The sequence below is a fragment of the Glandiceps talaboti genome, chromosome 10 (assembly GCF_964340395.1).
Source record: "Glandiceps talaboti chromosome 10, keGlaTala1.1, whole genome shotgun sequence".
In the NCBI taxonomy this organism is placed as follows: Eukaryota; Metazoa; Hemichordata; class Enteropneusta; family Spengelidae; genus Glandiceps; species Glandiceps talaboti.
This window is the reverse complement of record NC_135558.1, coordinates 20,923,979-20,946,907: the sequence shown is the minus strand read 5'-3', so window position 1 is coordinate 20,946,907 and position 22,929 is coordinate 20,923,979. Positions and strand designations below refer to the sequence as shown.

At 32.6% G+C, this 22,929-nt stretch overlaps 1 protein-coding gene across 1 annotated transcript; it reads left to right on the top strand.

The window, feature by feature from the left end:
* Window positions 1-86: 86 nt before the first annotated feature.
* On the top strand, window positions 87-22,758 carry LOC144440935 (cyclic AMP-dependent transcription factor ATF-6 alpha-like). The gene is made up of 13 exons (XM_078130404.1): window positions 87-371; window positions 3,108-3,175; window positions 8,227-8,353; window positions 9,887-10,237; window positions 10,887-11,062; window positions 11,818-11,895; window positions 12,293-12,400; window positions 14,782-14,888; window positions 16,238-16,525; window positions 16,802-16,895; window positions 17,652-17,837; window positions 19,128-19,212; window positions 20,463-22,758. The coding sequence occupies exons 1-13, from the start codon at window positions 299-301 to the stop codon at window positions 20,666-20,668; spliced, it is 1,947 nt and encodes a 648-aa protein (XP_077986530.1). The 5' UTR covers window positions 87-298; the 3' UTR covers window positions 20,669-22,758.
* The last annotated feature ends 171 nt before the right edge of the window (window positions 22,759-22,929 follow it).

Here is a 22,929-nt window from a genome sequence, read left to right as displayed (position 1 = left end):
GATGAATGATGGGTGTTACTATCGAAATGAATCATCTATTGTTAAATTCTTATTTTTTTAATCGACACTACTCCACAGGAGGATTATTTTAGTATATGTATTATAGATGTGAGTGTAACGTGACTATTGCGAACGGTAATTTGTGTAAACAATGATGTTAATACAACTTACATACCCGATACAAAGATTAGATGCTTCCAGAATTGAATTGTGGGATAGTTTAGCAGTTGGCGTTTCTGAAGCTTGTGATATTTAGAGGATTTTTATTCAAGCCGCATTTGTGGGTATTTCCACAAATATGGCGTTAGACTTTGTGTCAGAAGCAGACCAGAAGTTTCTAGCCGATAATTTATTATCGCTTGACGACTGGGGTAAGTAAAAGTACACCCAAATTATTGTAACAAGCCACAACGACAAGACTTGGGCACGAAGTTTCTCGATGTTGTGTTTAGGTGTAGCGACACGTTATCACAACTTCCTTGTGATCAATTCGCTATTCACTTCCTGATAGTTTCTCACGATCATCACGCGTTCATATAAAACATTAACAACGTGGAATGACTCGTTTGATTTGAAATTTCTTTTTATGACACCATTATGTCGATATAATATGCAACCAGTAACCCACCATGTACTTGTTTGCATCAAGCTAGATAAAAATCGGGAACTAAAAAAAACACGTCTGGCGTTGCACAATACGGCATACACGCCGTGTATTACAAAATACAACGGCGAGACATGTAAAGTATTACACCGTACATGTTTCGTTATCCGTTATATTAATATGAGATGCTGTTTGCGTGTGAAAATTATATACAGCTTACAAAAATAATCGCCTTTTTTCTTCATTCATTCAAAACTATTCTGACCAAAATACACACACGAGTAGTTCTAACTTCTTCTAAGTACTATTAATTACGTATTCCGTGTTGTGAGGTTACGGGTGGGGTCCAAAAAGGGGCGTCCAATAAATTTACCTGGCCATTCATAAATTTAGTATTTGTTTATTGCCTTTTTGTCGACGATTTGAGAAAAAACCGAGTTTAAGAAGATGGAGTGTATCTAAATATATTTACAGTTTTGATCAAAATGCATAGGGAGATATTTTGGTGTGACTATCTTTTGTATACAGATACATGTTGTCGTATGAATCATACACCTTTGTGCCTCTTTCAAAATTTACATGTTTATGTACACGTATATAATAGGTTACACAAAACACATGGCTCTGTATTGCATCTGCAGTAATGTAGCAAAACTTTGTTACCAATATGGTAGATACAATTAGCAGCATTATACAAAGAAAAGTATAAAAATTACGACATGTGTGAAAGATTTATGAAAACACAGTCTGTAGACAATAGATTGTGTAATTACTAATTGCTATTCATGATATGGTCTAACCCTTTAGGGTGTCCAAGCTGGTTTATTTGGTGCATGTAGTTTCATGCAACCATTCCAATACATATGTGGAGTCATCACATAGCATATAATACTGTATCAATAGATTCACTATTTTTTTTGTATACACACAATATTCTGTTTTCCTCATTATGATTCATGGTTATACCTATGTACAATATGTGTACATACATCTAGACAACATACACAACATAGTTTCCCCACATGCAATTCACTATTTCAATTTATATTACTATTAGGAGTTGCAGGTCATGTAAAAAAAAAAACTCCCTCATGTCAAAATTTTTTCCACCCTTGTAGGTTTTAAATAACCATTGTGTGTGTGTGTGTGTGTGTGTGTGTGTGTGTGTGTGTGTGTGTGTGTTTTCCAGTGTTATATCACCATAAGCAAAGGATGAAAAAAATAAACTATTCACTAAGAGAACAACTTTTAGTCCTAAAAGTTTTAAAACACTTCAAAATTGTAGTTGTAGGTAATAATATGGATCCGATGTATTTGGTTGGTATCCCTACATGTCTCTCACTCTGTTATGACTTATGGTATGAGGTCAATTACCAATCTATATGATTAAAAAAAACACCACAATTTTACTCTACATAAATATATCAATTCAATTAGCTTGATTAGTGATATTTGTTTTGTAATTGCTTGTTCTACAAGTATTACATAAGAAGTGTCTAGTCTTTCGTTCAGAGATAGGATCATACCAAATGTTTTATCACACTACTCAGAGAATTAATACAATAAACCAACACTGGAGAGGTCAAGTCTGTGGTTGAATATAAATGCATGTATACATATGAATAAAACTGCAATGTTATTTATATCATTATTCAATTTCAAGAAATATAAACAAAGCTACTTGTAAAACAAGGAAACTTAGCCAATACAGACAGTTAAATAGAAAGAGGTCAATATGGAACAAAACAATTAAAAGAAGCACCATGTGAGAATAGTGTATTATGAATTACAATTAAGTTGATAAAAGCAGTGAAGATATCTGTTGCCATAGAAACAGTTATTGAAGTGTGCATAATTGCATATTATCTGTAGTAATTAGTGGGAATGAAAGAATGAAAGGCACCGGTTTTCATCATGACCATGCCTCAAATATTAGCTCATGAATGTCCTGTACTGGACAAATATCACTCCAATATTTAATAACGTCACCTGTATTTTTGTAGATAAGGAACAAAATTTATTGCAACTGCATGTTATATCAAAATAGCAACCAAACTTACATAAAAATCCTATGTGAACACAATGTACATGTAAATGATAGATCATTTATTTCCTTTGAATATAATGAACATTTACAGTTCTGTTTTCAATGAATACAATATTGGTCTGGGAGGTATTTTTCTCTCTGAATATTATAATGGGTGGGGGTTGGGGGTTGAATATCAACAATAAGGGTACATCATAGTCATAAATAAAATACTATTAATAATAATACCAGTAATAATATCAGTACAAAGACTTTTTAAAAAGGGAATATTTCTTTGATATCTATTTTATCATTTTCAATACATACAATAGAAACTGATACAATTTCCTCATGAATATGAAAAAAATCAATAATGAATGTGTTTTAGTTTTATGTATTGTATAAAAGGAATTCTGTATGAGATGTTTGAATACTGGTAAATATTTACGAGAAAATTATTGAATTTTTCATTTTCAGGAGCTGATATCAAGTCATTTGAAGGTTTGACAGAAGATGATTTGATCAATGATATTCCAGGGTTAAAGGTACTACACAGTTTTCTTTGGCTTGCACTACATACATCATGATTTGCAAAAAATGAATACAAGAAAAATGGTTATAAACCAATACTTACAATATATTAAGTATATACTACCAAAACATAGAGAGTATAGCATTTAAATTATTAAGTATATACTACCAAAACATAGAGTATAGCATTTCAATATATTAAGTATATACTACCAAAACATGGAGAGTATAGCATTTAAATTATTAAGTATATACTACCAAAACATAGAGTATAGCATTTCAATATATTAAGTATATACTACCAAAACATGGAGAGTATAGCATTTCAATATATTAAGTATATACTACCAAAACATGGAGAGTATAGCATTTCAATATATTAAGTATATACTACCAAAACATGGAGAGTATAGCATTTCAATATATTAAGTATATACTACCAAAACATGGAGAGTATAGCATTTCAATATATTAAGTATATACTACCAAAACATGGAGTATAGCATTTCAATATATTAAGTATATACTACCAAAACATGGAGAGTATAGCATTTCAATATATTAAGTATATACTACCAAAACATGGAGTATAGCATTTCAATATATTAAGTATATACTACCAAAACATGGAGAGTATAGCATTTCAATATATTAAGTATATACTACCAAAACATGGAGTATAGCATTTCAATATATTAAGTATATACTACCAAAACATGGAGAGTATAGCATTTCAATATATTAAGTATATACTACCAAAACATGGAGTATAGCATTTCAATATATTAAGTATATACTACCAAAACATGGAGAGTATAGCATTTCAATATATTAAGTATATACTACCAAAACATGGAGTATAGCATTTCAATATATTAAGTATATACTACCAAAACATGGAGAGTATAGCATTTCAATATATTAAGTATATACTACCAAAACATGGAGTATAGCATTTCAATATATTAAGTATATACTACCAAAACATGGAGAGTATAGCATTTCAATATATTAAGTATATACTACCAAAACATGGAGAGTATAGCATTTCAATATATTAAGTATATACTACCAAAACATGGAGTATAGCATTTCAATATATTAAGTATATACTACCAAAACATAGAGAGTATAGCATTTCAATATATTAAGTATATACTACCAAAACATAGAGTATAGCATTTCAATATATTAAGTATATACTACCAAAACATGGAGAGTATAGCATTTCAATATATTAAGTATATACTACCAAAACATGGAGTATAGCATTTCAATATATTAAGTATATACTACCAAAACATGGAGAGTATAGCATTTCAATATATTAAGTATATACTACCAAAACATGGAGTATAGCATTTCAATATATTAAGTATATACTACCAAAACATAGAGAGTATAGCATTTCAATATATTAAGTATATACTACCAAAACATGGAGAGTATAAAATTTCATTATATTAAGTATGTACTACCAAAACATGGAGAGTATATAGTTTCAATTATGTAGTATATAATGGTTTTTTTACATATCACAGAACTTTTTTGTCACAAATTGCACAAAACAAAATACAAACACAAGCATGCACTCAGTTTAAATGTTACATTTTATCCCATCATGAACACAATGAGTGTAATTGTTCTTGTCTCACATAATGTTGATATTGATGTTGACAGTGAGATAAAATGTACAGTTTACCTTATGTGCATGCACACTATCATTGTCTATATTTTGTTTGTGTAATATTAAACCCACCTCTTGTGAGATGTAAAAAATACTGTGCCAACTTATTGAAATGCTATACCATCTTAATTTAGGTAGTATATACCTGTTTTGTATTCATTTATTGGATATTTTTTATGTGTTGTATATATTGTACATGTCCTTTATTTAGCTTGTGGATTTATTACCTTCTTGAAATTTGAATGTATACCTAGGTCAGCCAGTGCATAGAGTGTTGGTCATTGGCCATTGACATTGAATGGTGTTTCTTCTTAAAACAAAGCCTTGAAAACACCAATGATACTCAGTAATCACAGTCAGGGTAGAAATAAATCCAAATAAAATCAGATTACATGTAACATATGCTGGCCTGTCATTATTAACAAGATTAAAATGTTGCTACTCCAGACTTATAACTACTAGGCCTGTAAAGTGTAGTACAATAACAGCCACAGGCGTTATTTGAGTTTAAATCCGTATATGAAGCTGTGATTATGAATACATGATATGATATGGTGTTCCTTGACGGAGGATGCTGTCACATGGTATATTATATGCTGTAACTTTATGACTATTGCTATAGATCCATTGTGCAGCAAATTTTCTTCTTTCCAAAAGTTTTATAAGTAACATGGACATCAGTAAAGAAGATATAGATAAACTTACAATTTGTATAGCAAAAAAATCCAAAACTCTATTGTTCACTTCAGAGGCACTTCACAATACATAAAAATTGAAATAAAGTCCATCATTACAATACACAAACCAAGTGTATTGTAAGGAAGATATTCCAATAAAAAACCAAAATGGTGTGGTGTATGGAATGTAAACATGAAAAGATAAAACTAAAACAATTATTCAGAAATGTTTTAAAGATAAAAAGGAGAATGTATAAATAACTGTAACTGAAATATGTTGTATTGAGATTTGTACTGGACGGAGAATTTGGTTATTGACCATAGCATATATATCTTATGCTGGTATATTATTCATGACAAAACACACGGCACACACTTTCAGTGTCCAGGTGATTCAATAAACTCTAGAATTCCAGGAAGTACACTTCTGTACATAGAAAGACACTTTCAGTTACAACCAGAATTTTAGGGGTATGACCACATGCACATTTTTCCTCCAGGTTATTCGATAAAAAATCCAAAACGCTATTGTTCACTTCAGAGGCACTTCCTTCAACCTTAAAAGAAAAAAGTTTTAGTCCCATCGATTGTAAATGTAGCATTCATATTATTAAATGTTTGGTGTAGATCCTTATTTTTGACCACTTGTTAATAATTAAAGTGTGAAGTGAAATGTCTAACTCAACAAGTGTGTTTCTATTGTTGAGTTTATAGCCATCAGAATTGTGAGATAAGCAGTCATAGACATGAGAAGACCAAAAGATAAAACCATATGTTGCCATATTTCATTGTTTTAGAGTAAATGGCACTAAATATTCAAATAGGATGAACCTTTGAACTGAACTACAAAATGCAGGCTGAGTGAATGGGACTTCAAACATATGTTACACGTGTTAAAAATTTAGCTGCTAGAAATTACTATGTAATAACACTCATTTCTATAGTAGGGCTTATTGTATTAGCCAGACATTGTATTGATGTTTTAGAATTCAGATATTCAAAACAGGCCATATTATTATTTTGTGCAAAGAATGTAGTCTGAGTGTAATTCTGTATTTCTACATGTACAGTATGGCCATGCTTATTATTATTGTATTTCTACAGGTTTACCCATCTGTTAGTGTACATTGTACATGTTATGAGTAGGGATAAATAATACATGGTTTGTGTTTTCAATGTGTACGTTTTGTTTACCCTGTGAAGACATGATACATGTCAGAATTCTGAAAGGCTAAGTAGCTTATGTTCAATATACGTGTACATGTAGAATAAGGCTTTGTTTGCTAAAAGGAAATATTTCTGAATTCACCAAAAATTTAAACAGGATTAAATTTCTAGAAATTACAGAAATAGAACTAAAATAATAGAATGTCTTTTGAATGGTACAGGTTTTTATAATGCTACAATATAGTAGATTGCATCATTGTAAATTGGTTGGAAAATTTACAATGTGAATCTTTAGATGTTGAAATATGGTCTGCATAATTTATAGGTGACATTTGAAATGTATTGCTTTGTTACATATGGTTGGAATGTATAGCACTTCATGTGAAGTGTATTTAGGTAAAATCTACCCAAGTGTTACTGTGTACAAAAAAAAGAAAGATTTGAAAGTTTTTGCCTTGCAAATTTTCTGTAAATATCTGCCACAGTACAGAAATCAAAATTGTAAATTGGATCATATTCTGATCTTTACTGACTGGGTTTCTCAAACTACAGGAAAAACACAGAAAAAGACAGTTGAGTTCACCTTTCTGTATGTGTCATTTACAGCAACAACACAGCATGAATAATTGCAATTCTACTTAGTTTTAATACAGTAGTAGACTGGATAATGACAATAACTGACTCATAGGGGTTTCAACACAATGTGATGAATTGAGAGAACACCATCCTTATTGTCTATTCCACACCAGACAATAGTTGATGTAACAATCAAAACGCATAATGCATATTTCCATAATGTATACTTAAAATGTATTGACTGTAATGCAGGAACTATAAAAAGTGACCATCATTCATTTAGGACATTTTGATTAAATGCTGACAATGCTGGAGAATTAATTGTGGCATATGTATTTATCTCAGTGTCTTTGTTTAAGGTTTGGGTACTTCAGTAACAAAAGAGGTAAATCTGGTAAAACTTGCATGGATATAAATACTGACATGTGGTACCATGATTTTAATGGGTTACCAGAGTAAATTACCTGGGGAACTCAAGGATATTTACCTACTTAACAAAAACTCTAGTAAGGAACCCTGATAAATTGCCTCTAGACCTCAGATAGATTTTACCTGCATCTATACATGTAATGCACCTCACAATGTATTGAATGTATGGTCTGCTACAAAATGTTGATATTGCAGGGCTCGAAATTAACACCATAACAGTAATCCCATGCCCACAGACTACCAATTCTTGTCATGAGGGCTACCATAATTTGCCCACTCAGGCTACCACTGATGATGTGATGAAGATGGAAGATTTATGGACATGAAAGTATTTTAAATAATACACATATTAAATTATTTCCAGTAGAGGAAATCTGTTTTCAGTTCAGGAATATGGGACTACAGGTCACAATCCTTGGGCTACCAATTTCTGAAATTGGTAGCTCACTAGGACTACCATAGAAAAAAGTTAATTTGTAGCCCTGTATTGTATGTTGTTCATTTTGTGACGTATTGGCTGTATTTCTAGATTCCAGATCTCCATGATGTAGACAATGATGGCAGTCCATTCACCAGTGAATGTAGTGATGGCTTTAGTACAGATTTAAATGGTCAACCATGGGAGTCTCCCCTATACTCTAATGACTTCCTGGACGGTAAGCAAACCTTAATTGTGATTTTGAATTCTTGTAAACACTAAAATTTATCAAAGTGAACAAACTGTAAATCACTATCTGTTAGTAAATTGTATTTACAAGCCAAATTGTACTTGTATTTACATGTAGTTAAACTGAAAATATGGGCTTGATTTTTGCATATCATAATACTACAGTCTGTTTCATGTCACTGTTCACTGGCTCTATTTGATACAATGGCACAGAACTCAATAACAAACTGCACATGCTACACTTTGAGATACCAAGATCAGTTTTTTTGCTACATTTTGTCTAAATGCTGTAACCAAATGTACTGCAACTAGATACAGACATGTGGGTGGTAATGTTGTGACATCATGCATTTGATGTCTGCATAGTGGCATGTTTAATAGTTCATTTCACTTAGACATAATGTACCAGGAACCTATTCATTCAGTCTTGCTATCTCGTCACGTGTAGCATGTGTAGATTCTTATTGGTTTCTCAACTTTCTGTGAGATTGTATCAAACAGCCAGTGACCAATAATATGAAACTGTATGTATGTATGTACGTATGTATGTATGTATGTATGTATGTATGTATGTATGTATGTATGTATGTATGTATGTATGTATGTATGTATGTATGTATGTATGTATGTCTTTTGTATTGTAATATATGCACACAAACATCTACAAGTCTTCAATCATTTCATTCAAATCCCAAAACCTTGCTGCATTGTGTATGTAAAATATGGTTTACCATACTGAGTCTCCTGAAATTCAGATCAAAATGTTCAAAATATCAGTCATTTAAGACACAGCCTTTTTTAGTGGCTGAACTCAGACGTACAATGTAGTGAGAAGTCTGTTATGCCACCCACTGTTTTTATATCATCATGTGAAATGAAAAATGAATATTGTAGATAATTTTTCCGCCAGTCCAGAGAGAAACATTAATGCTGTATAATGAAATCATTGCATGATCAAGGTCTGTAGTAGCCGACGGATCAAAACGTCACATTCATTTCCAATTTACCATTCCAAAGTAACTATATTGTACTGTCCTATTGATTCTTGGAACCATAAACAATATATTGTAGATGTTCGAACAGAATTCTTGGTTTCTTTATATTTAGTTTTATTTATTTTGTTATTTATTTATTAGACTTTATTTAATCTTGATAGACTGTTGAGCCAAAGGCTCTTCTCACACAGTAGTTTAATAGTTAAAATTTATCTAGTTATGTTTACTGTTACTATCTATGTATTAAAGAATGAATTATCATGCTGTCTGGGTTAATGATGGATGAATGGATTATCATGCTGTATAGGTTCATCATTACAGACAAAAACTTCTTGTAGAATCAACCCTGTTTTTGGAAAGCGAATGTTTTTGTGTATGTCTCATCATCAACACCATCAAGGTTGTACTATATCACGTCTTGTTTGAATCCATGGTATCACTATTTTGGACATTTATATTAAAATTGATTTCAAATGAAAGTATGGATGTGTTTACTAACAACAGTTTATTTTCTGCAAACTTTGTAGGTATAATGATTAAAAGTGAGCCATTGTCACCGTCAAGTTCATCTTGTTCAGATCTATCATCAGAATCTGTACCACCTCTATTAAATGGAAATATACATACAGACAGTAATAACTTTGATGTACGGTTAGAGTCACCACCACTTACACCACCTAGAGAAGACCAGATAACATCAATACCGCCCTCCATTGTATCTGTGCCTAACAAAGTTGCGATACTACCAAAGCCAGTCACAGCACACCCACCCATCTTGCCAAAGTTAGAACCCAAGTCTTCATCGATAGAAATTAAACCAAGCACTGTACAAATCACAAAGACACATCCACAAACTATTACAGTTCAACAAATTCCAGGTAAGGGTTTTTGTGAATATTGCCATGGAGATGAAAATAGAAAACTCTGATCGGATTAATCATATGGCTATTATCACATCAGATCTTGTCTTAGTTGATCTCAGAGTTGTTTTATCAACAAGAGTACACAAATTGTCATTGTAGATAAATTGTAATCATGGATGGCATCTTGTTTAGCAGACTTTGTTGACAATGAAGAACCCAACCATATAAGGGCATGTGGTGGTGAAAGACTGCAAACCTTTATCCAGACTATAATTATGTTTATCATTCACCTTGTGTGACATGTCAAAATACAGAAAATTGAAAGTGTATCATTTATTGGTCAATTTGCCAAACTTACTCCAGAAGTGGGTTTATTTAAATCCTCGTTCTCCCTAGGAATACAAGTTTGGAGAAAGAGGATTAACTTACATGCAGTATCCCATATATGGAGAAACTAGGATAGTAATACTGCAAACCACTGCACTGCCTTGCACAAATGTTATATATGTAAACACACATCACATTATTTTATGATGTTTCACAGCATGTATAAATCAAACACCCCATAAGAAATAACAAATTACTGTCAACAATGCAAACATTGGACTTCCTGATTGATTGACTGTTATTTAAACTGACAGTACTGGTTCATTTTACTTTACAGTAACAGTAGCACAGCCAATTGTAGTCAGACAGCCCAAGAATGGTGTCAAGGTTGTACCTCAGAATATCAACGTTGTCAACTACCAACCACCTGTTAAACAAAGTAGAGTTGTCACTCCTGGTAATGATGCAATCAGTGTACCAATAACAACGGTACTACCACCAAAGGATACAGATGTACGTCCTAGTACTTTCTTTCTTTATCTTTGTCTTTATATTGTAAACATAGATATTTTCGCTACAAGAAAATTTTGCAATTTTATGGTCTTCAGCTGATTCTCAAAGACTAATTTTTACTGCTGTAAGTTTCTGAATGACTAAAGTCCTTGGGCAAGATTTGAACCATACTTGTTCTCTAGTCAACTTAGTTGTATAATTGGGGACCTGATAAGATAGAAGTTGTTCTGTGAAGGATTCAATCCCATGTCCAAAGGCAGCATGTATTGTATACACCCTGGAAGTTGATGAATAAAGGTGTGTCGTACTGTTATAGGTCCATGCAAGAGACAATGATTGTACTGTTATAGGTCCATGCAAGAGACAATGATTGTACTGTTATAGGTCCATGCAAGTGACAATGATTGTACTGTTATAGGTCCATGCAAGAGACAATGATTGTACTGTTATAGGTCCATGCAAGGGACAATGATTGTATGTCATTTTGAGCAGTGTGGGAACCTAAGATATGATGTGTCATGTTGTAGTCTGTACAATACGTGGGAAAACATTGTAAGAAAACTTAACAATTAATAAGTGAACCATTTACTACTAAATCTAGCTATGTCTACATTGTATGTACATCATATCTTATTTCTTCTCAGTAGACACATTTTTTACAGAGAGAGAGAGTCAATGTTAATTGTGCTTTCTTTAAGCAATCTGACATATTCACTAATACCATTACTTGATATATATATATTTGTGTTTTGCAGATCAAAGCATGGAAAAGACAACAAAGAATGATTAAAAACAGAGAATCAGCATGCTTATCACGGAAGAAAAAGAAAGAAGTGAGTGAAAAAATAATGTACAGCTTTGTTTTAAAATTTTGTCATAAAGGGCAAAGGTCACAACATCAAATGAAATAGACTAATGATTGACATTTGTCTTAGGTTTGTTTCAATTTTGAGTGTCAGATATATGGCTGTCAACAGACTGACTGACATTGGTCATTCTTATAGCCACATATAGCCACCTCCGTGTGGAGACAACTTCATATATTTTCTGTTTGTTTTACCTGTACAAGTTTACTTATAACACAAGATTTTGTAGACAATCTGAAAGTTTCTTTATTGAGATACACCCAGTTACTGATACATATATTTTGTAAGTTTACCATCTTAGATCGTAAATAAACCAGTTATTCTGACATTCTAATGACACATTATGTATTTCTCTGTATTTCAGTATCTACAAGGTCTTGAAGGAACACTTCAAGAGTGTGCAGTAGAAAATGAGAAACTCAAGTCAGAAAATGAACTCCTGAAAAGAAAAATTCTTGCCCTACAGAGTGAGGTGAGTATTAGAACAAAATACAATGGTACAATAAGGGCGGTATAAGTAGGTAAAGTCTACCTGAGTTCCCACATCATTTTACCGGGGTTCCCTACCAAAATTATGATAGATTCTATGGGAAACACTGTCAGGTTTACCTCTTCCCCCTTTCTGTTGCCAGGGTTCCCCAACCTTAGCAAAACCACTGAGGCATATCAGATGTGTATTCTAAGTTTGAATTAGTTTAACATATTAATAGAACAGCACTCCAGGAAATAGAGACATTTTCATAAACTATGGATTCTGGAGAGTCATTTCATGATTTTACATCACCTACAATTATTTGCCATTTCAGAGATGCATCAAGTTTATCTTGTGCATTTATAGGGTATCTTTGCTATGGGACATTGCTTAATAGGAGACAGCAGAAATAATATATTCATGGTTGAACAATGAATATCCATGACTTGTGAGTCGTGGGTACTTATTCCACTAGTATTGTTCTTGGTTCAATACAGCATGGAAAGCATGGAAGACTTTCCTGACAGAATTTTCACATGCATATCAGAGTTTGCAGCAGTTGACTTTTGTACTTTCACTTAGGTTCAGACTGGCAACTATACATGTAGTATGCACCAAGAATCTCAACTGAGAGTCCAATAAAGATATGAGATTTTATTTCATTGATTACCATGGCAACAGTATGTATTACTACTGAAGGTTTTATGACATGGTTTCTGAAAGGGAAGTTGAAATTACTTTGTTATGAAGGAAGGAAATGAAGATAAAGAGACTTCCAATTCTATCAATCCATTGGTATCTGTATGTGTGTGTTGCTGATAGTAGCATACATTTCCTGTTGCACACCCTCAGAGTGAAACTGTCAACTTCATGAACAAGGAAATGATCACTTCTGGAGATAAATATCATAAAGATCGGTATTTTTGCTAAAGGTAGTAAGTAGTAAGTAGGTAAAATCTACCGGCGTTCCCCAGTCATTTATACCAAGATTCACAAATAGAGTTATGGCAGATTGTATGGCAAACTATTACACTTTTACATCTTTCTCCCTTTCTGTTACCGTGGTTCCCCAATCTATGCTACAACATGGAAGATAAATGAATTGTCAAGTCTTTTAATCCATATGTATCAACAGATGTAGACTGCTCTTCACAGAGTGTGATCATTGAACATTTCTCTGAAATTGTAGACTCTGGGATCAATAAATGGATCTATCTAGGGAAAGAAAGATAGTGAAAATAGATACATCATTATCAGTATGTGTAGGGCAGGTACTTCTAATTGTATATGGTGTGAAGACACTAAACTTTCCCTAAAAGTAAGATTGTAGATTACGAGTTTGATGAATGATGACAGATAATGATCATAATATTACAGAACTTCTTAGCCTGTTCATGAATTATTATCAACATGTGTTTTTCATTGCCTATGATATGATGATTCAGGTACTTCCCTGAAAGTGATAATGTGTCTAGAAATGGTTCAATTCATTCTGAAGACAATGAAACTACTTGTCTTAATACACCATCTGTGGTAGTGTTAATAGTCATAGGGGACTACTATACTGTGTAAGCCAGGATGCCGCCAAGCAAGTCAAGCTGTTACACTTACATCCTGTACAGTCCAGGTGAAGAAAACACAACCAGACAATCAAATACTGGATATTGTTGAATGTCTACCCAGATTTGTAAATATTGTCACTAGAGTGGTTTTGGTGATGAATTCAGAATGTTTCTGTCCAGCAATCTTAGAACAAGGGACAAATTTAGAACTAATTTACATAGCCCATTAGTGTATTTTATTTAGCATATAATTTGCATATTAACGATCTGATTCAACCAAAGTAGAAATGTAAGAAACACATTTATCAAGTATCTTTCAGTAAAGTTTTAAAGGATTTTCAAATTAAAAAATAGATTGTGATTGAACTAAAGATTATGTGAAACAACAAAGTAGTTGAAGGAATGCTTATAGAATACAGATTTGTGAGAACACATGAAACCAAAAAGTAGTTGAAGGAATGCTTTATAGAATACAGATTTGTGAGAACACATGAAACCAAAAAGTAGTTGAAGGAATGCTTATAGAATACAGATTTGTGAGAACACATGAAATAAAATAGAACAATTGAATGAATTTAAAATGAATTAGAGTTGTGAAAATAAATCAATGCCGGTAACAATTCTATTTTATATTATTTTTAGACTAAGGCAAACTTTTTTTTACAAGTTTTATTCTAGTCCATTTGTTCTACTAATGTTTTCATTCACAGTTATTGTAGATGTACATGCATAATTTATTGTTGAAGTAATATAAACGTGAGCCATGTTTAATGTGCATATTAATTTCAAATTGTTGTTTTCTTATCTTTTTTCATCCAGAATGAAAAATTGCGGAAAGCACAGGCCAGGCTTCCACAAACCAATAGAACCACAGCTTGTCTGTTTGCATTAATATTTTTTGTCGGTGTAAATATTGCCCCATTTAGGTAAGTTGAAGTGTTGATATATAAATATTGCCCCATTTAGGTGAGTTGAAGTGTTGATATATAAATATTTCCCCATTTAGGTAAGTTGAAGTGTTGATATATAAATATTTCCCCATTTAGGTAAGTTGAAGTGTTGATATATAAATATTGCCCCATTTAGGTAAGTTGAAGTGTTGATATATAAATATTGCCCCATTTAGGTAAGTTGAAGTGTTGATATATAAATATTTCCCCATTTAGGTAAGTTGAAGTGTTGATATATAAATATTGCCCCATTTAGGTGAGTTGAAGTGTTGATATGTAGATGACAGTAAATATTATGATGTAAGTCTGCTGATTAGAAATGAAACTTAAATAAAAATTTACATCATGGTATCAAGTTTGACTATAATGTGTTATTTCTGTTTCTTCCCAACTTATTCAAATGTTTGTACAGAATGATGTAGATATTTGCAAGATACTAGCCTAGTTCCTTCATACTTATCAACTTAGGGAAATTGACTTGTGCTAATGGTTTTGTATTTAAACCTAAAATTAAAGTACGATGTCACTCATTGTCAGTTCAATCCCACTTAGACCTAAAAAAAAATATTGTTTGGTTGCAGTTACCCAACCCCACTGCCGACCCTAAACTTTTTTGACATATTTGGGAAAAAATCAAATAAAATCATGAAAATTGTGAAGTCTCATGATAAATAGCGGATGCAGAAACTGACATCAACTTAAAAAGACAATCTAAAACTGTTCTTCCAGTCTGTAATGGTTGTACATCTGATGAGAAGAAAGCAATAAGACAGAGACTATATGGAAAACAACAGAAAACATAACTACCTGAACTAGACACTCACACATGGAAAAAAATAAATAAAATAAAATGAAAATTCTACCACCCCCACCTATTTTAAAATTGAGTGTAATCAGAAGCACACAAATGTTTTAGGCCTTAGATACATCCAAGTCTATCTTGAAATTCATCCCATTGTGATTGGCTGATCCAATCTAGTGCATGATACAGATTACATCTCACAGCACAGCTATATCATCCTTGTTGATTCTAATCACATGATGAAGCTATTGACATCATCTTTGACAGTGACAATTTACATTGGTTTTCTTGCCAATACTGAATGTAAAATATTTAGAGTAGAAGACTATAGAGTCTACAGAGGGATGTTAGTTGAAATCCACCATTACAGAAGATCTAGGTTAGCAAGATGCCTTGTACAGCGAAAACAAATGTGATAGATTAATGAAAAAATTAGCAGATAAGTTTATCACTTAAGAAACACCATCATGTAAAAATATTTCCTTATGTGACAAATAATTGAAATTGTTGTTATTCCTTACAGTTTGCTTACTTCAAACGTGGATCCAAATTCAAATATTGTGTCCAATGCTCACCATGGTAGAGCACTTCTGTCCTTTGAGGAAGAGAACACCAAAACTAATGATGTCATACACAACACCACAAATATTGATGACATCATTAGGCATACTTTAGAATCCACTAGAAACATATCAAGTCATCGAGACAGAGACTCCAAAAACTTAATGATATTGAAAGATATGGATGTAGCAGCTATCCTGACTAAGAATTCATCCTTCTGTGCAATGTTTAATTCAACAGATACTGTCAGGTAAGTGTTTTTTAATGTCAACATATGTAGGAAATAATAAGAGAAAAGTCGTTCGAAAATTTCAGGTTTTCAACTAGGGTAGTGTCAGTGCACTAACACTTGGAATTTACAGATTTTGTTACCTTGAGTGATTATCACTTTTTTAAAATGTTGTTTCAAATATGAATTAGTAAATAAACAGATACATAATAAATGTGCTGTATGGGTTTATAATAATTAATAGATATATGTATGTACATGAAATATTTGATTGTGAATATTTGTTGAATTTGACAGGTTGGTTGATGAACTGACAGGATGGGTACATGGACATGAAGCAGAACTACAGGAAAAGAAGAGGAAAGATCAAAAGAAAGAACTGAGAGACAAAGTAAGAAATATCAATTATTAAATAAACTATCAGTGTTCTTTTTGGCCACAAAGATTATGTTGAACTCAGAGGTATTGTTCTTATCAACACAGTTACACAGTTACAATAGTTACACACAATTTTGTTGTTGTGAGTCAAAATGATAAAATCTGACACTTCTTGTGAGTCATCACATAGTAAGAGATAGGGAAATACCAAATTTGGTGTGTGACTAGAAATTGTGTACGTCAGTAGTGTGTCAAATTGGCTTAGATGGCACAAGTACATGTGCACACACACACACACACACACACACACACACACACACACACACACACACACACACATGCACACACACACATGCACACACACATATACACATACACACAGACAGACAGACACACACACACATGCACACACACACATGCACACACACATATACACATACACATACACACACACACACACACACACACACACACACACACACACTGTCACACTATAGGAAAGAGTACAACTTGTGACCAGTTCCTGTTATTTTTTCAGTTATCAAACTCTCCTATGACAAAATGTATATTTATAAGAAGTTGTCTAATTTTATTTATATCAAACAAATGGTTTAATGTATAAGAAGGTAATGTGCATGAAACAACAGGAATAATAACAACATTTTACATTACTACATCATGTGTCGGTTGGAAGCATTTCTCAACAGAGTAGATCTCATCAACCTTGTTATGGGTTGAGTTATCTGACAGCGTCCTTGTATCATTTCAGTTATTTAGAAAGAAAAGAAAAACAAAGACACCTAAACCTAAAGTAGACAATCCAACTCTACCTGATGTTAACGTTGATGAGACATCAATACAGGTGTATGATTACCTATTTGAAAAGTCATACACACGTTTCTTGGAAGCACTCAACCGAAGAGATGACACCTTTTATGTGGTGTCCTTCAGAAAGGTCAGTCTAGTGTCTATTTTTTTGTGTGAAGTTTGGATAGACTAAAACTGCCAAATTTAAAATTGTGTTCAGCTTTTTGATCAAATATGTTATATTTAGAGCATTAGTAAACAGAGTATTATCAAACAATAGTACATCAAATATGTGTGTGATAATAACATTTGGATGAAATACACTAGTTATCGATACATTTGTTCAGTTTTTTCTTCCGTAAGGAAGAGATATATTTATGGGTGGGTGTCTGTGTGTCTGTCTGTCTGTGTCATCGTTTTCTCCATAACGGCTTGCTCAATTCAAACGAAATTGTGAAGACGTATTCCGTAAGGTAATGGCAAGACTTGATTAGGTTTTGGTAAACATCCCAAGAATATTAATGAGCAATTTACGTAATTAATGATTTTCGGTAATTAGGCTATATCTCAAGAATGCACTCTTCAAATTCATTATAACTTGGTACACACATTTGCGATACCAAAGCGCACCTGTCGTGAAAATATTACTAATGTAGCTTTTAGTTTTAATAAGTTATTGGCATATTTTTGTAGGCCACTAAAAAGGGAAAAAAATAGTTTCTCGTCAGGAAATGTTGTCTAAAGTGGTACGAAGATGCGGTTTTTTTTTTATTACATTCTCAACAAATGTCACAGTACATGTTATGGTTGGCCAGGAGATCACTAACAGCAATGAACAAATAGCAATCAATGAGAAAAAATAACTGATTACATATATTCTGTTGTATTCCAACAATTGTCTGTAGGAACGACAATCTCAAAACTTTGCCCTTACGGAAGACATTCAGTTTACACCTGGTTGTTCATTGATATTGTGGATTGGGAGATTCTGAGAACAGTGATGCAGAATTCAAACAACCCATGACATGTATCATCATGTTAAATTCTACTGCTTACAATGAAGGCAAAGGAGATACATTGTTGTGGCATCAATCAAATTATCATCCAACTATGAAAATGTGTCATTTCATTGGATGGATGGAAATGTATCATTTCATTGGATGGTTAATACATCCAGAGTGTGGGAGTGTAACAGATGTTGTCAGAGTGTGGGGAGTGTAACAGATGTTATCAATAAAACACAATTTGGTGACAATATTTACCAGTTATTATCAATCAGTTAGTAGTTACTAAGAATCTTTTAGTCCAGTGTCAGATCATATCTTAGTTTTAGTCCTATCAGAGACAAATGATAGGGAAATGATAGAAACATCTGTATGGCCATAATCAGTTTGTTTATTGTCTAAAATATTGATAACTTAGTTTGTGTTTTTTACAGGATCATTTATTGCTGCCAGCTACTGCATACAATGCTACACAAAGACCTAAGATGTCATTGGTGATGCCAGCAATGGGTATGAATGGTAAGTGACTTCATGCAGTTTTTGCTTCTTGATAAAGTAGTATTTACTTGGAGACAGAGAAGGTTAGCTTTGTTGCCAACCTCTCCGGTGAGTGCTTGACAAACATTGCAGATAAACTAAGTATACACTTTTTACCCACACCAAATTTTTTAGGCCCATGGAAGAACACAAGAGACTCAATTTGAAATGATTGTAGGGGGTCATATCAAGGTCAACAGTGAGAATTTCAGCATGACAATCACAAGCTAACTGAAAAAATAAGAGATCATGTATTGACCTTGGAGTTGGCACATGTTGACAACATTTTACAGTCAGTATTCAAAGATGTCATGTTTGGTATTTTTAACCTAGGATTGTCTACATGTAAGTGAGTGATGTGTTTCTTTTAAGAACCCAATTTTTTTCTTTCTAAATTGTGACTTTACATATTGGAAATGCATTTTTTGCTATAGATTTTTTCTAGCCATAATAGTTTGACTCCCAACCTTATCAATTGCAATGTGACACACTTTGATTTCTTTATGACCCATCAATATGACATTAGTGATCTATAGATGGCAATAATTTACCATACCAGGTACCTAGGGGTAATATCCAGGGTTTAACCCTGAATCATGCATTCATTTGTGACATGTTTTGTCTGCTAGAGTCAACAAGCTTACAGCTTTACTCTCTCAGGTCGTTGACCGCAGGAGTGACATGTGATGAAATTAGTATCACCTGACCTTGTCTGTTGGATACTTTAAGTGATGTTTTACCGACCTGTTTAAGATTTCAGACATTTGACATTGAAATTGGGAGGCTATATAATAGATTATGTAATGTTTTATAACCAGTTATACGAATACATTGTAGTTCTTTGTGTTTATTCAACATCTTGACCTTACAGTTTGCACACAGTATTAAACCAACTGGACTGGGGGACTTTTAAATGTCATCTTTAAATTGGTCTTTCAAAAACAAACTTATTTTACACTTATTAATATCATGACTTTGAAACTATTCACTGTAAAATAAACAGATATATATAATCAGTTCTCCGGTCTGTTGACTGTCAGTGTCAGGAATATTCTGACAAAGTAAATGGATTCATTGAAATATTGGTGCAAGAGTTTAGTCATTACAGTTGAAATATTTTCTCTCTAATGAAATATTTTCTCTCATTTCATATCATACTTTAACCCAATGTTTACAGAGACCCATACCATTGTATGACTATAAATCTTTGCTATCCTTTTCATTCACAACAGAGACAATGTTAAAGACACCAGCCAATCATTTGGCCATGATGCAGATAGACTGTGAAGTAATGAACACACAAGTTGTACATGTCAAACACTCTGATGATGATGCTGCTGCAGCAAGACCACAAGATGATATACTGACAAATATGAACAACTATAATGAAACACACACAGATGAAAAAACACACAGAAGACTTAAAAAGTCACCCTAGATATAGAGTTTAATTTTGATTTTATTTATTTTTGTACAAAATTGAGCAATGGGATGGATAATCATACAGTAGAATTATTGTGTCATCCTTGTCAGGACTGTCCACAGGGGGAAGCAGGCATGTAATTGATTGATTGATGAATTACCTGCCTTCTTTCCCCTGTGGACAATCCTAGAACTAAAAGACAACTACTTCATTGTACTTGTAAACTTTTGCATTTTTCATATGAAAGTGAAATATGGTAATAATCGTTAAAGAGGCACAGTCAGTAACTTAGTTACCACAGACAAAACTAACATGCAGAATACATACTCAAACTGATTTAGAAGTAACTTAGAGTCAATACAAAGTGTTAAGGTAACCCAAAGAGACTTGGAAACCAGGTATATGGTGTCTTTACACTTGTTTTGGTAACTAAAATATTATGTTGTATTGATAATTTCATATCATTTATGAATACCTGATGAGATTTATGAACTTGGTGTTAGACATTATTTTAACATGTTTTAGTCCCTGGAATACCTTACGTTACATAAAGGTATATATATAGAAATGAAAGAAAAGTATCCTGCAAAGATTATAACATTACAGACTGTGTCCCTTTAATCTTGGTGAAGATTAATTAATATATAATACTTGTAATGTGATGTGAGCTGGTTGCAAGGAGAACAATTTTTTTGTATCAATTTTGCGTAAATATGTGCCATAAACAGTATTGATGCACTTTTCCATCATTGATGTATATCTTGTCACCAACCTGACTTCATTCCCAATCCCAAATATAAGTCATGGGTTTTTAATATCATTCATTTGTCTGTGCATAGCTAGGCTGCCACATCAGCACTGTTTGTTTTTTGAACTTCAAAGGAAACCAAAAATCAAATACTCAAGCGAAAGGCAGGAAGAAGTACTCATAACAGTGGTAGTGTTTTGAATGAGATTGTAAACATAAATTTCATTTTATGCCAAAGTAAAGGATGGGGAAGGGGGACAGGGGGAGGATTTAAAAGATTTAAAAAGTTATGTGCAAAAACTGATTGATTGTAATAAAAAAATATATATTTAGAAAAAATATATGGAATGAAAAGAAAAAAGCAGCTTGAAAAATAAAAAGGAGTCACAAGTAGTATTTTATTTATCTTTTTACAAGGTCACTATTTTGTAAATAAACTTAGAATAGTTGTTACTTTCTTCTCAGAATCATTCTCTGTTCCTCTAAATTTGTAGATACTAGAAACACTTATAGCAAACATAGGAGCATTTCACACTACAATGAATTTACCAGTTATATACTGGATGGCATTTTCTCTTTTATTGGATTTTAATGGTTCCAAAAACATTTTTGATAAACTTAATTTTCATTTGGATTAATTCTTTGGTGTTTAAATTTGTATGTGTTTATACCGCGTACCATGCCTCTATATTTTCACAGTATAGTTCTTCATCTGTGTATTGTTTGTACCGTATTTTTTATGTACATGTACAATTTCTCTCTCAAAAGTCAATGGTAAATGACATTTTTCAGAGAAGAACTGTATCAACTGAAACTCAGTTTCACAATTATGTAAGTTTCACATACTTGGGGCCTTTATTTTAGCATTGTGACTTAAGGCTGTTTCTACTGTACCATGTACCTGTAATGGTTTGTCTCATATTCAGTGTATTCCTTAAGTAAATATTTTGGTTCTCTTTATATGTATATAGGGGTGGACAGGGTGAATTCAGAGAGGGTGGTATGGATTTTCAAATGAAATACTCAATAATAATGCTTTTATTAGCTGTTGACACAGACAGCATTACTTTTCTATTTTCATTGTCATGTACTTGGAGATGCAAGTAATTATTATAAATTCAAATTGTAAGATATCAAACTTCAAAATTTAAAATGCACAACTTAGAATTCCTCTTAAAAGTCATAGAAATAAATTCAGATTCAAGCACTGTTTATTTCTTGACTTTAATCCAGATTTAGGAATTTATCCATCTCTTTGCAACTTTCCTGTTTTTATTTTGACATAAATATCTACTTTTCTGTGTATTTTTAGTCTCTATAAAGTTTTATGAAATAAACTTTGCCGGTTCTAACAGTATGCTAATTTTCATCCAAGTTTTTCTTTGAATCCAGAACAAAAACACAACTCAATGCATTGATCTCTGGATTATTGATGTAAGATTTACTGTGAATGCATGGATTCTGACTCTAAAATTATTTAGCTATAGCTTCTCTAGCTGAAACGTGTGCACAAGTCATCGAGAGTTGC